At 48.9% G+C, this 15,070-nt stretch overlaps 2 protein-coding genes across 8 annotated transcripts; one reads left to right on the top strand and one right to left on the bottom strand.

The window, feature by feature from the left end:
• Positions 1-165: 165 nt before the first annotated feature.
• NIT1 (nitrilase 1) lies at positions 166-4,516 on the bottom strand. Of its 7 annotated transcripts, none has more exons than XM_041773398.1 (7): positions 3,986-4,516; positions 2,751-2,849; positions 2,445-2,505; positions 2,022-2,125; positions 1,676-1,809; positions 1,378-1,503; positions 166-709 (listed from the first exon to the last, which is right to left on the bottom strand). In XM_041773398.1, exons 1-7 carry the CDS (start codon positions 4,212-4,214, stop codon positions 443-445), a joined length of 1,020 nt encoding a protein of 339 aa, XP_041629332.1. In that variant the 5' UTR covers positions 4,215-4,516; the 3' UTR covers positions 166-442. The 7 variants fall into 7 exon arrangements, with proteins under 7 accessions (XP_041629332.1, XP_041629335.1, XP_041629333.1 ...); XM_041773401.1 differs by lacking the exon at positions 3,986-4,516 and adding an exon at positions 3,299-3,592 and having other exon boundaries at positions 2,251-2,505; XM_041773399.1 differs by lacking the exon at positions 3,986-4,516 and adding an exon at positions 3,417-3,547 and having other exon boundaries at positions 2,251-2,505.
• Positions 3,536-14,877, top strand: PFDN2 (prefoldin subunit 2). Its single transcript, XM_041773410.1, has 4 exons — positions 3,536-3,640; positions 13,562-13,650; positions 13,752-13,875; positions 14,574-14,877. Exons 1-4 carry the CDS (start codon positions 3,566-3,568, stop codon positions 14,748-14,750), a joined length of 465 nt encoding a protein of 154 aa, XP_041629344.1. The 5' UTR covers positions 3,536-3,565; the 3' UTR covers positions 14,751-14,877.
• Positions 14,878-15,070: the final 193 nt, after the last annotated feature.

The following is a 15,070-nucleotide window of genomic DNA, read 5'->3' as shown; positions in this document are numbered from 1 at the left end:
CACTCCCAAGCTTCCGAGCATGGGGCTGGGACATGCACTGAGTGTTGCACTTTTATTTGGGTAGGGAGGCATGTTGAATGAGCCAGGAGGCCTACAACTGGAGCCTAGTCTAGCTGGTACACCACCACCTCCCCTTTCAGCTCCCAAAGGAGATGTCCAGACACAGACTTTATGATGGTTATATTTTTTTCAATGCCAGTGCTGCTCAGCCCTCAGCATAACTTCAGTTTTCATGAAATAAACAGTGACTATATAAAATTCCACCTTTCTGAAACTGAAATCTGAGCTCAGGTGAAAGCTTCTTCTTTCCCAAGAAGCTGAGCCTGTGTTCATTCGAGAGAGTCAAGGTTCTCCCAGTGAGGGGAGCCGCGCCTGGGTCCTGCCTTCAAGTCACAGCCACACCAGCTCACAATGGGAGTCTCAACTTCCAGAAGTCAAAGTCTTAAGACAATGGGTGGCCCAGATTGCCATAGAGGTCAGGCCTGCGGTGCTGGAACACAGGCAGGTGTTGGCGTAACTGCCGCAGATAATTGAGGTCAATTCGGGCAAGGCAGAGGCCTGGTCCTTCAGAGCAGCGGGCCACCACTGTTCCCCAGGGATCCACCACCATGCTGTGGCCATAACTTGCTCTCTTCTCGTGGTGGCGTCCACACTGTGCTGCCGCCACTACGTAGCACTGGGTTTCAATGGCACGGGCCCGCAGCAACACCTGGGGAATGAGACGTGTATTCACTTAAGCGGGTAGCATCTAGTGGGAAATTATGGGTGATGGACATTACAGGCCAATCTGATCATTGCCTGGGAATGATTCACTATGTAAATTATTCTTTAACATAACGAGAGGCAACAACCTAGGGAATGAATTTTCCCAGTAGGTAGAGAGGAAGAAAATCCTTCAGCTGGTAGGGCCACGAGAGAACAAAGTTAAGAGAAGGCTCATATATTTGTGTGTTTTTTTATTTTTATTTATTTTTTAAAGATTTTATTTATTTATTCATAGACACAGAGAGAGAGGCAGAGACACAGGGAGAAGCAGGCTCCATGCAGGGAGCCTGATGTGGGACTCGATCCCAGGTCTCCAGGATCACACCCCAGGCTGCAGGCGGCGCCAAACAGCTGTGCCACTGGGGCTGCCCTGTATGTTTTTTTAAAGATTGATTTATTTGAGGGGAGAGAGCACAAGTGGGAGGGGCAGAGGGAGGAGGAGAGAGAGTCCCAAGCAGACTCTGTGCTGAGCACAGAGCTGAGTGCAGAGCCTGACAAAGGGCTCGATCCCACAACCCTGACCTGAGTGGAAACCAAGACTCGGATGCTGAACCAACTAGTGCCACCCAGGTGCCCTGAAGGCCCTTCTGTTTTGAAGAGGTGTCCTCTTACCTCCCAGTGGGCTGGGCCTGTAACAGATCCAAAAGCTGAAGGGTAGGTGAGTATTTCTGCTCCAGCCTGAGCCAATGCCAGAGAGAGTTCAGGAAACCGCATATCATAGCAGATAGCTAGACCAATCTGGAATGAAAACAGCCTAATAGCCCTGTCCTGTTGTTCACAGCATTCAGTCATACCCACTGCCTACCCCACTCCTTAGGACTTTCTTTCCATCCTCTACTACCACTTCAAAGTATTTCTCTTCTCCTCCCTCCTGTTCCTCTTCCCCACCTCATCCTTTCACAACTCCCACCTTGCCTGCTGGTGTGCTGACAGGAGACTCAAGACTGGGCCCAGGAATGGTAGAGTTGCTCTCACGCATAGGCCCCTGCCCGGGAATCTCCACGTCACACAGATGGGTCTTCCTGTAAGTGGCCACTACTGACCCTGTAGTAAGATGGGGAAGGAATGCTCAGTGCTGGTGCGCTAGGAGCCCAACTTAGTTCCACTCCTCCCACCAAGACTATTTATAACCTAGGCTCAGAAGTACAAACACCCCTAAAACTCTTGACCAAGGAAACCAAGTTAAGAATTCTGGAGAATGCAAGTTTAGGTAGAAGAGCCTGGGAAGATGTGGCTAAAGAGCTATCAGGTCTCACCCTCGTTGTTTAGAAGCACATGGCAATTGTAGATTTTCTGAGTCTGCTCCCAGTCTTGGCCTCGCTCATGGAAACCACCCAAGGACAGCCAGAGTCCACATTCCCTGGAGGAAGGCAGGGGAGAGGAGGCAACACTGACAATTCTTCTCAATGTTTGACCCTCCTATCTGGCAATTTGGGGACACTGCCCAACAAGGAAGCTACCTTTCCCTCCCCCTTTCCCTGATACCTGGCAAGCTGAGTATATTCTCCCAAAAGGTTCCCACCCAGTGGCTCAGACAGGCGTAGTGTCTCTGCAGGGTCCCTTGCAATGAAGTCAAATGCCTCAGGCAGGAAAGCCAGGCAAGCACCCAGTCTGGCAGCCTCTCGAACAAGCTCGGCGCATGTTTTAAAGTTCTCCGGCTTGTCTGGTGTTGATGTTACCTGGCATACAGCCACCAGCGGCAGTTCCCAGGAAGAAGAGGAGATAGCCATGGCTCTGGGCCTGTGAATGGCATGGGCAGGGCTCAGATTTCCAGAATGGGGAAATGCAAATTTAACGATCAGAGTCTTAAGTGGGGGAGCAGGAGGGCTGCGCTGCCCTTTGGTTTCTGCTTTTCAGGGCTCCTCACTGATGAAATGTTCTGTGATGGTTGGCACCCCAGTGTATCCCACCATCTATGCACATCACAGACATTTACTGAGCATCTATTAAGTGTCAGGCGCCAAGGACAGAGCAAAACATGTTACCTGGGCTGTGCACAAAGTACTGAGAGTCGAGGTATCCGGAGTCCAGGACACAAGAGAAGGGGCAGGAGCTGGTGAGGAGGCCTGATGATGAAGCCCAGCCTGAGGAAGGTGAGAAATCAGGACACCACTCCAGTGCTCAAGCAGCACATTTCCAGGATTCTCTGACTCCTCTCTTCAGACTGGGAGGCTGAAGCAGGGCCCTCGCAGAGAAACACCCCCACCCCCCAAGTCTTACTGGGAGTAATTATGGGCTACAGGAAGAGTCATAAAGTGGGAAGACAGAGGAAGGGGCTTTGCTCGGCACCTGTCTCGGCTCCAGTGGGCTCGTATTAGATTGAACCCCCCCCACCTGCCCGCCCGGGGGAACATACCGGCGGTTCAAAAGGCACCCCCAAGAAACCTCCCTGCTCTCCCCAGCCTCTCCCCTTCACTGGGCACCTGCACGGCGGCACTGCTCAGCGGATGCCCCCTTACCCCGATCTCCGAGGGGAAGCTCACCGTCCCTCGCCCCTCCCACCCCGTAGGGGGCAAAGGGCACAGGCACCCACACACATCCCAGCCCGCGCCCCCACGCTCCGGTCAACCCGGCCTCTCCGCCTCTCCCAGGGGCAGCGGCTCCCTTGCACAGGTTAAAGCCCCGCAGCGGAGTGCACCGCTGGGTCCTACATGAGGATAGAGCCGAAACCCTCGGCAGCGTCCGACCGGAGGAGCGGCCTGGAAGCGGTGGCCCCGGGGCCAGGGGGCGGCAACCTCCAGGCCGGATGTGACGCACGGGGGCGGGGCCGCGCAGGCCGGAAGCGCAGCGGGCGGCGAAGATGGCGGACAGCAGCGGTCGCGCCGGCAAGAGCAGCGGCAGCGGCGCGGGGAAAGGGGCGGTGTCGGCAGAGCAGGTGAGAAGCGGAGGGCGCGAAGGAGGGCAGCCGGGCCGGGCCCGAGTCGGTGCGAGGAGCGGGCGGCGCCGCTGGCTGGGGCAGGCCCCGCGCACGTCCCGGCGTGGCGGGGCCGCCCCGAGAGGGGAGGGTCCTCGGAGAAGCTGGCGGGGTCCGGGGTAGAGCGCGGGAGGGCTGGTCGGTGAAGGCCACGCCCCCCCCCCCCCCCCCGGGGTGCTGGGTGAGCCGGCCGGCGGCCGGAGCCCGGCAGGAGAGGAGGGGAGGGGAGGGAGGGGAGAGGAGGGAAGGGAGGAGAGGGAGGGGACGGGAGGGGGAGGGGCGGGGGGCGGGCGTCGCTCTGCCTACCTCCCCGCACCCTCCCGCAGGATAGGCCGGGCCCGGCGGCTCGGCTCGAATCCCCGGGGGCCGGCGGGCTGGTGACCCTGGCACCACGCTGACCGTCGCCCTCACTCTGCAGAGCCACGTGACTCGCATGCCCCAGCAGTCCGCTGTTCCATACTGTTTTGACCCGCACGTCGTTTTTAGATTGGATTTCCTGAGCGACCAGAAACCGTGTTGTAACCCGAGTTTGCATCTCCCCCAGTGTCTCAGCAGCGGGAGACGTGTGATAAACAACCCGGAGAGCCTTTTGTGGCGCGCGGGGAGCCCTGGTTTGCTAATGGCGGGGCTAGTGTGTAGTCTGGGTGGCAAGAAATCCCCGCGACAGAAGGGAAAACCTAAGACAACAGCTCTTCTCGCTACAGGCTCGCTCGCTTGTCAGTTATTTGTTGAATAGTCACCGCAGGCAAAGGTGTCTCCTTAAAGATTTTTCAAGTTGGCCCACGCCATCAAAGAGCTCACAGTGAAATAAGACCTACCAGGTGCTAACATAAGGCAGAAGATGAGTGTCCTAACAGGTATAAAGTGGGATTTTTAAAAAATATTTTATTTATTTATTCATACAGACACAGGCAGAGGGAGAAGCAGGCTCCATCCCGGGTCTCCAGGATCAGGCCCTGGGCTGAAGGCAGGGGCTAAACAGCTGAGCCCCCCCGGGCTGCCCAGTGCTGCAGGATTTTAGGGAGGGGGGGAAAGGATAGTTTCTGCCCCCCCACCCTTGTGTTGTGGTGGGAGGGAAGGGAGAAGGAACCTAATACTTTCTGAGTGGTGGCTAAGAGCATAAGAAGATGCCCTGGGGTTGGCAGATCTGTGTTAGAATCACGTTTCTGCTATTTATTATGTGTAGATGACCTCCCATGAGTTCCCTCTCTCACCTTGTAAAAATTTGACAGTTCATACTTCATCACTGTTTTGATTATTATTAGACAAGAAATGCATGCAGAGTGTTTTACACAGTAATGAGTATAGTGTTTGTTTTTCTGGGAGAGATAATCCTTCAAATCCTTCAGTTCTAAAGGATGAGAGAAGTTAGTCAAGCAAAGAAAGAAGCGGAGGGACCCCTGGATGGCTCAGCAGTTTGGCATTTGCCTTCAGCCCAGGGTGTGATCCTGGAGACCCGGGATCGAGTCCCATGTCGGGCTCCCTGCATGGAGCCTGCTTCTCCCTCTGCCTGTGTCTCTGCCTCTCTCTCTGTCTCTTGTGAATAAATAAATAAAATCTTAAAAAAAAAAAAAAGGGAGGAGGAAGTGGAGAATTTCCTAGGCAGAGACTAATGTCCTTAAAAGCACTGAGGCATGAACCTTTCTGGCCTATTGGGGATGCATGTGGGCTTAAAGTATGGGGTGGACTGCAAGACTTCAATGTGAAGAAAACGGGATAGAGAGGAAACTAGAATGTTTCTCAGATTTATGTCTTTGATGGATGCTTGTTCATAGGCAATGTAGGAAGATAGGAAATGTCTAGGGGGTTGGGGAATACGTTTCTCTTGGGGTTTTGAGTTTGGATTTCTTGTAGGACATTCAAGTAGAGGTATTTAATAGTTGGTTTGATTTATAAATTTTGAATTATAGACATTTGAGTCAGAGATACAGGTTAGAGAACTATAAGCTTATGGAAGGCTGATAAAGTCATGGTAATGGGGGTAGCCCCGGTGGCGCAGCAGTTTGGCGCTGCCTGCAGCATGGGGTATGGTCCCGGAGACCCGGGATCGAGTCCCACATCGGGCTCCCTGCATGGAGCCTGCTTCTCCCTCTGCCTGTGTCTCTGCCTCTCTCTCTCTATGTCTATGAATAAATAAATAAAATCTTAAAAAAAAAAAAGTCATGGTAATGGGCAAAATCATCTAGGGTTTGTGCAGAAAGTTGAAAAAAGAAGCAGAACAAGGATGGAACCAATATTTAAGGGGTTATGGAGAAAGAGAAGAAGCCCTCCAAAGAAACCGAGCAGTTGTGATAATTGAGTTCTGAGGCTGTTCTTGCTTAACATTCTGTGGCCTTTGTGTTTCAGAGAGAACACTGGATAAAAAATATAAGATTTATTGGGGCACCTGGCTGGCTCAGTACATAGAGCATGTGATTCTTCATCTTTGGGTTGTGAGTTCAAGCCTCATGTTGGGCCTAGAGCTTACTTAAAATGTTTTTTAAATTTTTTTATTTACTTATTCATGAGAGACACAGAGAGAGAGGGAGGCAGAGACACAGGCAGAGGGAGAAGCAGGCTCCATGCAGGGAGACTGATGTGGGACTCAATCCCAGGACCCTGGGTGGAAGGGAGGCACTCAACTGCTGAGCCACCCAGGTATCCCCTAAATTTTTAAAAAATATATGTGATTTATCATATCTGCAAATGTGAGCTATATATTTCCCTTATAAACAAGATGGAAGGAAGCAACACATTGCACTAGGCACTTGTTTTATTTAATTACTGCTCTTTGGAGTAGGTTATATTGTCCTTCCTTTATAGGTAAGGATATTTGAGTTTCAGAGACTTCAGTTATCTTACCCAAGGTCAGTAACTGGAAGAGCAGGGCTTTTAATTGAGTGAGTGATTTGAGAATCAGACATATTTTTCCATTTATACCACGATCATATTAGGGATATTTGAGCTGAGCCTGAAGGATTGGATAGATTTGAACAGGTGGTAATGCAAATAGAATATAGGGAATAGGATAAGAAGAGAGCTAGGGAAAGCACAGGCTGACAGGAAGTGCAGTGACTGGTCAGTTTAGCTAAATCATGAAGTATAAGAAAGATGTGGTGCTTAAAAGCAAGTTGAGTCTTTGCATGGCAAAGATTTTGGAACTTTTTAATGTAAGCAGTGAGGAAGCCACAGAAAAATATATGGCATGCTATTGTTATTTTTCTGTTACATAAAATAAGACATGTCATTGTGGAAATGTAGAAAACACAGGAAAAAGTACAAAATAACAAATAAATTACTCATGATCCTAGTATCCAAAGATAACTATTATTGCCACTTTTGTTTTGTTTTGTTTTTAATGATTTTATTCATGAGACACAGAGAGAGGCAGAGACACAGGCAGAGGGAGAAGCAGGCTCCCTACAAGGAGCCTGATGTGGGACTTGATCCCAGGTTTTGGGGAGTCACGCCCTGAGCCAAAAGCAGGCCCTCAACCACTGAGCCACCCAGGCTATTATTACCACTTTGGAATATATCCTTTGATATACTCCAAAGGAGGGTCCCCCCCCAACCTATGTTTTGTGTGTGTGTATAGCTGGAAAGGGAGGACATATCTTCATTACATATTTACATACTTTATAGTATTAGTTTTATGCGGTATATACCCTTTTGTAATCTACATTTTATGCCTAATATGTCATGAACATTTTTATATGTCATCCAAGTGTTAGGAAAATTAAATTACCAGCAGTGTATAGGATGAATTTGGAGAGTCCAAAAATAGGGAGATAATTTAGAAGACTCTTCCAGAGGTAACGAAGTCTTGGACTAGGTGATGTCAGTGAGCCTAAGAAAAATTGCAGAAACGGTGTGATAAGTTTGGCAGTTGTTGGGATAAGGGTGTGTTCAGAGATGAAACGAGGGTTTCCTACCTCAGGAGTTAGAGTGGTGTCCTTAGCAGAAATAGGGGAGACGACAAGAAAAGGAACAGTTTAAAACGGGATAAAAGATCATTTCAGTTTCAAATGACCTGAGTTTTAGGTATCTATAGGACAGTTAAGTGGAAATGTTCTGGGACGCCTGGGTGGCTCACCTGTTGAGCATCTGCCTTTGGCTTAGGGCATGATCCAGAGTCCCGGAATCAAGTCCCACATCGGGCTTCTGCATGGAAACTGATTCTCCCTCTGTCTGTGTCTCTGCCTCTCTCTCTGTGTTTCACATACATACATACATACATAAATAAATAAATAAATAAATAAATAAATAAATAAATTGTTTTAAAGGATGGAAATGTTCTGTACTAATATCTACTATTTATTGACAATCTGTTATTTGCTAGATATTGTCCTAAGTTCTTGATATAACTCACTGATCTTCAAACATCCTAGGAGACACATTATCTGAAGAAACAAATTAAAAAAAGAGGTACCTTGCTGATGGTTAGACTGTTAAGCCATTTCTACCTGACTTCAGCGCTCCTTCCTTTAACTTGGAAGTATAGATCTAGAATTCCGAGAAGGCCTGGGTTTGCAGGCAGTAGACTAAGGCAATTGTGGAAGCCATAGAAGTAGCTAAGAATACCAGTTGAAATAGTATGAGTGATAAAGGGAAAAGTACTATGAAAAGAATCTTAGATCCTGTCTCCATTGTAGAGATGAGAGGAAGAACTTCAGAAAGAGGAAAGGAGTGTTAAGGGAGGTAGGAGGGGATGCCTGGGTGGCTCAGGGCGTGATCCTGGGATCTGGGATCGAGTCCCACATCGGGCTCCTTGCAGGAAGCCTGCTTCTCCCTCTGCCTGTCTCTGTGCCTGCCTGCCTGTGTGTCTGTCTGTCTGTCTCTCTCTCTGTTTATCATGAATAAATAAATAAAATCTTTAAAAAGGTGAGGTGAGGGGATCCCTGGGTGGCTCAGCAGTTTAACACCTGCCTGCAGCCCGGGGCGTGACTGGGTGGCTCAGCAGTTTAACACCTGCCTGCGGCCTGGGGCGTGATCCTCGGGTCCCGGGATCAAGTCCCACGTTGGGCTCCCTGCATGGAGCCTGCTTCTCCCTCTGCCTGTGTCTCTGCCTCTCTGTGTGTGTCTATCATGAATAAATAAAATCTTAAAAAGTAAAATAAAATAAAATAAAATAAAATAAAACAAAATAAAAAGAGGGGGTGCGGGGAGGTAGGAAAATCAATGGACCAAAGGGTCCGGGAAGTTAAAAGAGAGTAGAGAACCAACCTTGTGTTGGGCACTGGACACGTTCCATCATTTTAGTTCTCATTGTTACCCTGAGGCAGTGGTTCTCCACCTGCTTGATTTCACCCCAAGAGAAATTTGGCAATGCCTGGAGACATTTTTAGTTGTTAAAAGTTGGATCTGTTATGGCTTTTAGTGGGTAGAAGCAGAGAGATTGCTAAATCTCCTACAGTGGAAGTAAAGGCAGTGAGTACAGACCAGTCCTAAAAGATGAAGAAGAGAAGGGCTGGGAACCGTTATTTGTTGGAGTAGTAAGGTCAAGGATTGTTTCTTTTCCTTTCCTTTCCCTTTCCTTTCCTTTTCGGATTTTATTTATTTTTTCATGAGAGAGACAGAGAGAGAGGCAGAGACACAGGCAGAGGGAGAAGCAGGCTCCATTCAGGGAGCCTGATGTGGGACTCGATCCCGGGTCTCCAGGATCAGGCCCTGGGCTGAAGGTAGCGCTAAACCACTGAGCTACCAGGACTGCCCTCTTTTCTTTCTTTTTAAGATTTTATTTGAGAGAGAGCATGAGTGCACACAAGCAGAGGGAAGGGCAGAGGGAGAGGGAGAAGCAGATCCCCAGTTGAGCAGGGAGCCTGATGACCCTGGGCTTCAGGACCCTGAAACCATGACCTGAGTCACCCAGGCAACCTGGTCAGAGACATTTTCTTGATAGTTGAGTGTGTTTGTCAGGAAAAGGGCACTAAACTGAAAAGATATTTAGTGAGTCATACACCCCGAACACTTTTCCAGATGCATCCAGTCATAATTCTTGACCTATTCTATTCTTCATTGAGCCCAGTAAGAGTAAACATCATGTAGGTATGAATACCAAAGGACGTTTTGGAGGTAAAGGTAATGACTATGGGTTTTTCTTGAAGTTATCAACACTATATGAATTAAACAAAAAGGAAGGAAAGGGGATCCTTGGGTGGCTCAGCAGTTTAGCGCCTGACTTTGGCCCAGGGTGTGATCCTGGAGACCCGGGATCGAGTCCCACATTGGGTTCCCTGCATGGAGCCTGCTTCTCCCTCTGCCTGTGTCTCTGCCTCTCTCTCTCTCTCTGTGTCTCTCATGAATTTAAAAAAAAAAAAAAAATAGAAGAAGAAGAAGGAAAAAGAAAAGAAACAGGAAAATAAATCATACGGAAATACTTTGCCCTATTTTTTCTTTAAGGATTTTATTTGGGACACCTGGGTGGCTCAATGGTTGAACATCTGATAAGCATTTATATGTGAGCACGTAGAAGGGGTTAACATATGGGATGTGATAACAAACTTTATTTTGGTAGCAATTTCACAGTATGTGCATATATCAAGTCATAATGTTGTATATCTTAAACTTATACAATGTTATATGTCAGTTGTATCTCAGTAAACCTGAGGGGGGGTGGGGAGAAAAAGAAAACCATGTCCTGTATAAAATTGTATGTGCCAATCATGAGGATGTAAAGAGTTCTATACTAACCAGGGTTGAACTTACTTTTTTTTTTTAAGATTTTATTTATTCGTGAGAGACAGAGAGGCAGAGACACAGGTAGAGGGAGAAGCAGGCTCTCTGTGGGGAGCTCAGGATCACGCCCTGAGCCAAAGGCAGATGCTTTACCGCTGAGCCACCCAGGCATCCCAGAAATTTTAGAGTCTTAAAGCTGATTTCATTGGTGTATTTAACCGCACACATCCAGAGGAGTGGGTTATTTGGGTGCTAGGAGAGCATCTAGAATCTGGTTAAGATTTTCTTAGATGAAATGATTTTGATCTGTCACACATTGACAGTGGAGAAGAAGCTAACTATAAATGGAATAGTTTGGTATAGGCAGTGGAGGCAAAGGAAGAACAGATTTCCAAGGCATTTTTGGAACAAGGGGATGAAGTGGACCAAGATGGAAGGATGGTGGTTGGAAGAAGGCAGCGTGCCTGCCGCTGGAGTGACAGGGTGCTGGTCAGTCCTATTCATTGGCTTTTTGAGCAGTAGAAGGGATGTAGTGGTGGGACGGGTCAGCCATTAGTAGCTCACTAGCTGTAGATGAGCCTTGCAGAGAGAGCTGGAGATGAAAGATCCTAGTAAACATGAGGTGGTTGGTCATTAGAGGTGGTGATGCTGGACATGGTGTGAACAGGAGTGAGTGACTGGGCAGGAGTTGAGCAGGTGGGCTCAGTGCTCAGCTGATCAAGAGCGGCCAGGCGGCCACCGGGTCTGGAGAGAAGGCCGAGGTAGTAGTTACCTGACTGCTTACAAAGCCCTTTCCCACTAACTGGGTCACGTCATCCAGGGGCTCTCTAAGGAGGTACCACGTGCATTTCACAGGTCAGGCAAGTAAGAAGTAAGGCTCGCAGGGAGTCACGCTGGGGGCTCCATTCTGGTTGCACTTAGAATTATGGTGGAGAGCTTTTAAAAATACCGAGGCCTGGGACGTCTGGGTGTCTCAGTAGGTTAAGAGTTCCACCCATCCCACTCTTGAGTTGGGCTCCGGTCAAGATCTCAGGGCCATGAGATCGAACCCCGGCTCCTGTACTCAGTGCGAGTCTACATGGGATCCTCTCTCTCCCTCTGCCCCTTCCCCTTGCTCAGGGCACTCTCTCTATCTCTGAAAATAAATAAATCTTTTATTTTTTTTATTTTTTAAAGATTTATTTATTTATGACAGAGAGAGAGGCAGAGACACAGGAGGAGGGAGAAGCAGGCTCCATGCCAGAAGCCCGATGCGGGACTCGATCCCAGGACTCCAGGATCACACCCTGGGCCAAAGGCAGGTGCTAAACCGCTGAGCCACCCAGGGATCCCCTAAATAAATCTTTTAAAAAGATATACCGAGGCCTGGGACTCACCCAGTGATTGTGTAGTTGTTCTGAGGTGTCCCTCTTCATGATCCCCTGGGGATTCTGACAGTAGCCAGGGCCGAGAACCATAGGGTTCAGGTTCAGTGTCTGAGGCCACAGGGCCAGTATGTGGCAGAGACAAAGCCTGAAACCTGGTCTTTGCAGGCCCCCGGTTTTTATTTCGTCTTTTTCTGTATCCCATCCACCCCCACGATTTTCTTTCCTCATTACATTTTCTACTTTTCATCTGATACTTCCTTCTGAACCCAGTCATCGGGGCCCTGTACTAAAAGTCATGGTGGCCGCGCTGTTAGTACTGTCTGCTTTGCACGCTGTTTGGATTCCCTGCTCTGTTTCCAGGAAACAGGGAGCTGGTAGTAATCATTCCTCTGGGCCTTTACATATATTACTTCTCACACTGCTTTTTTTTTTCTCTCTTTTTTTTAAGATTTATTCATTCATTCATTCATTCATTCATTCATTCATTCATTCATTCATTCATGATATACATAGAGAGAGGCAGAAACACAGGAGGAAGGAGAAGCAGGCTCCATGCTGGGAGCCCAATGCGAGACTCGATCCCAGGACTCCAGAATGGCAGAATCGCGCCCTGGGCCAAAGGCAGGCACTAAACCGCTGAGCCACCCCGGGATTCCCCCCCCACTTTTTTTGATTATTTATTCGTGAGAGAGAGAGACAGGCAGAGGGAGAAACAGATTCCACGTAGGGAGCCTGATGTGGGACTTGATCCCGGGACCTCGGGGTCACGCCCTGAGCCGAAAGCCGACGCTCCACTGCTGAGCCACCTGGGGATCCCATTTCTCACACTTCTCTTGCACCCCTTCCTCCCCCAGTTTCTCATCTTCAGGCTCCAGTTAAGGCAGTGTCTCTCTGCAAGCCTATGTTAGGGTTTCTAGGCTACAGAAACAGAATCCAGCCAACTTTTTTTTGTTTCTTTTTAAGTAGTGTTCTGGAAGGATAGTGGGCAGTTCAGAGAATTGAACACAATGAAAAGAAAGGTTCAAGAACTGGGTCACACCAAGTTCAAGAACTTGGGGGTGGGACGCCTGGGTGGCTCAGCGGTTGAGTGTCTGCCTTTGGCTCAGGGTGTGATCCTGGAGTCCGGGGATTGAGTCCCACATTGGCTCCCTGCATGGAGCCTGCTTCTCCCTCTGCCTGTGTCTCTGCCCCTCTCTGTCTCTGTGTCTTTCATGAATAAATAAAATGTTTATTTAAAAAAGAAAAAGTTCAAGAACTAGGGCAGCTTTGAGGGTTTCAGGAAGAAGGATGGAGGATCATCTCTATAGGACATCTAGTTGTCTTCACTACAGCTGTCTTCTGTACCTTTTTGTCTCTACCCCAGAGTCAGTTCCTGAACAGACACTCTGGTGCAGAATAGGTCACTGCCCCTGTGGACTGCCCCTGTGGTCAGGGAGCAAGGGTCCTGTCAATAGTAGCCCCACAAGCACCCCCTGAGCTAAGGAAGGCAGTTCCCTTGTGGGAGGAATGCTGGGTAGAGCCAAACGAGAGTACTCCCTACAAAGCCTTTCCCTAGAGCCTTCTTTACCTGCAAGTCTGAGCTCCTCTGCAGGTGCTCCAGGAGCTCCCCACCCGTCCTGTATTATAAATGCCTATTCGTCACCACACAGAAGCTGCGAGAAGGACTGGTTAAGTTCCCCCACAGAGTAGGCTCTCGGTAAGTGTTTAGTGAATGGAATTTCAGACAGACTACAGGTAGAAATTACAGACTTGGACCTACTCCTGTTCCAAGGTAGGTATCCAGAGCTTGCCATCCTGTGTTGTTTTTTGAGCCTCAGCCATGTCCACTGTCTCCTCTCTCACTTAACTCTCATCTTCCAAGGTTATCGCTGGCTTCAACCGTCTTCGGCAGGAGCAGCGGGGTCTGGCATCCAAAGCAGCTGAGCTGGAGATGGAGTTGAATGAGCACAGGTGAGGAGGTCGGGGAGCACCGGTCAGTAGGAAAGTTGGAGAGGGAAGGCTGCAGCAGAGAGGGGCCGCATTCTCAGATCTGCCTTGTCCCCGTGCCGCAGCCTGGTGATTGACACCTTGAAGGAGGTCGATGAGGCCCGCAGGTGCTACCGAATGGTTGGGGGTGTGCTGGTGGAGCGGACTGTCAAAGAGGTGCTGCCTGCCCTGGAGAACAACAAGGAGCAGGTGAGCAGGAGTCCTCCAGTAGAAGCTTTGGGAGCAAAGGGGAGGGGGGGGGCAGGATTTAGGGAACGTGGTATAAGCAAATGGGTGGGAACCCATGGCGAAGACCGCATGAAAGGCCCGTTAGCCGGTGCTTTTTATGCTCTAGTAAGTCGAACTCCTCTGACAGGAGAGGCTGCTGGCTGTCTGCCTTTTTCCCTGCGCTCTGTGGCCTGGCTGATTTGGGGGAGAGGTGGCGGTGAGAGCAGTGTGTCTCACAGTGTGGTCCATGGGTACTTGCATCCAGGTCACCTGGAGAACTGATTTAAAATGCAGTTTCCTGGAGCCACTGATTCAGAACAATTAGAGGTGAGGCCTATAGAGTGGCCTTTTTTTTTTTTTTTTTTTTTAAGTAATCTCTGTGCCCTACGTGGGGCTTGAACCCACAACCCCGAAACCAAGAGTTGCATGCTCTACCAACTGTGCCAGCTGCCCATGGAGTGGTATTTTAAAAACAAACAGCCCAAGTGATTCTTAGGTACATTGAAGTTCATAAATCATTGTATTTGAGAAAGGCATACTTTTAGTCTTTGGACTCCACTATCAATACTTGGTGAGGCTAAAGGTATCATCCCTCCTTCACATCCTCCAGCCATAGTCTGTACCAGGTAGGGGAAGGGAGTCCTGAAATCCTCATATAATCCCTGTCGCTTGGCCTCTAGATACAGAAGATCATTGAGACCCTTACACAGCAGCTTCAGGCAAAAGGAAGAGAATTAAATGAATTCCGGGAAAAGCACAACATTCGTCTCATGGGGGAAGATGAGAAGCCAGCAGCCAAGGAGAACTCAGAAGGGGCTGGGGCTAAGTCCAGCTCAGCTGGAGTGTTGGTCTCCTAGGAACCAAGGCGTTTGCATTTTTTTCTACCCTGACTCCCACTTCTAATTTCTCTTTATTGTTATTATTATTATTTTCTCTGCTATTGTAATATTTTTTGTTAATTAAATGTTTTGGTCAGAATGCTTAGCTCTAGCCTGAAGCTTTCTCCCAATATGAGGGGCGGGATCTGCATGAGGCATGGAAAAGCCTATGACTTGTGGGGCTTGGTTCCATTAGGCTAATGGCTCACAGTATCAGAGGAGGTCCCATATTTTATCCTTCCCCTTGCAAATAAAGATGTGTCTACTTGTTTACTGCCCTCCCCCAAAAAAGATTCACA

The sequence above is a fragment of the Vulpes lagopus genome, chromosome 11 (assembly GCF_018345385.1).
Source record: "Vulpes lagopus strain Blue_001 chromosome 11, ASM1834538v1, whole genome shotgun sequence".
NCBI lineage: Eukaryota > Metazoa > Chordata > Mammalia > Carnivora > Canidae > Vulpes > Vulpes lagopus.
Note: the sequence above shows the minus strand (reverse complement) of the source record. Positions and strands in the feature narration are given on the sequence as shown.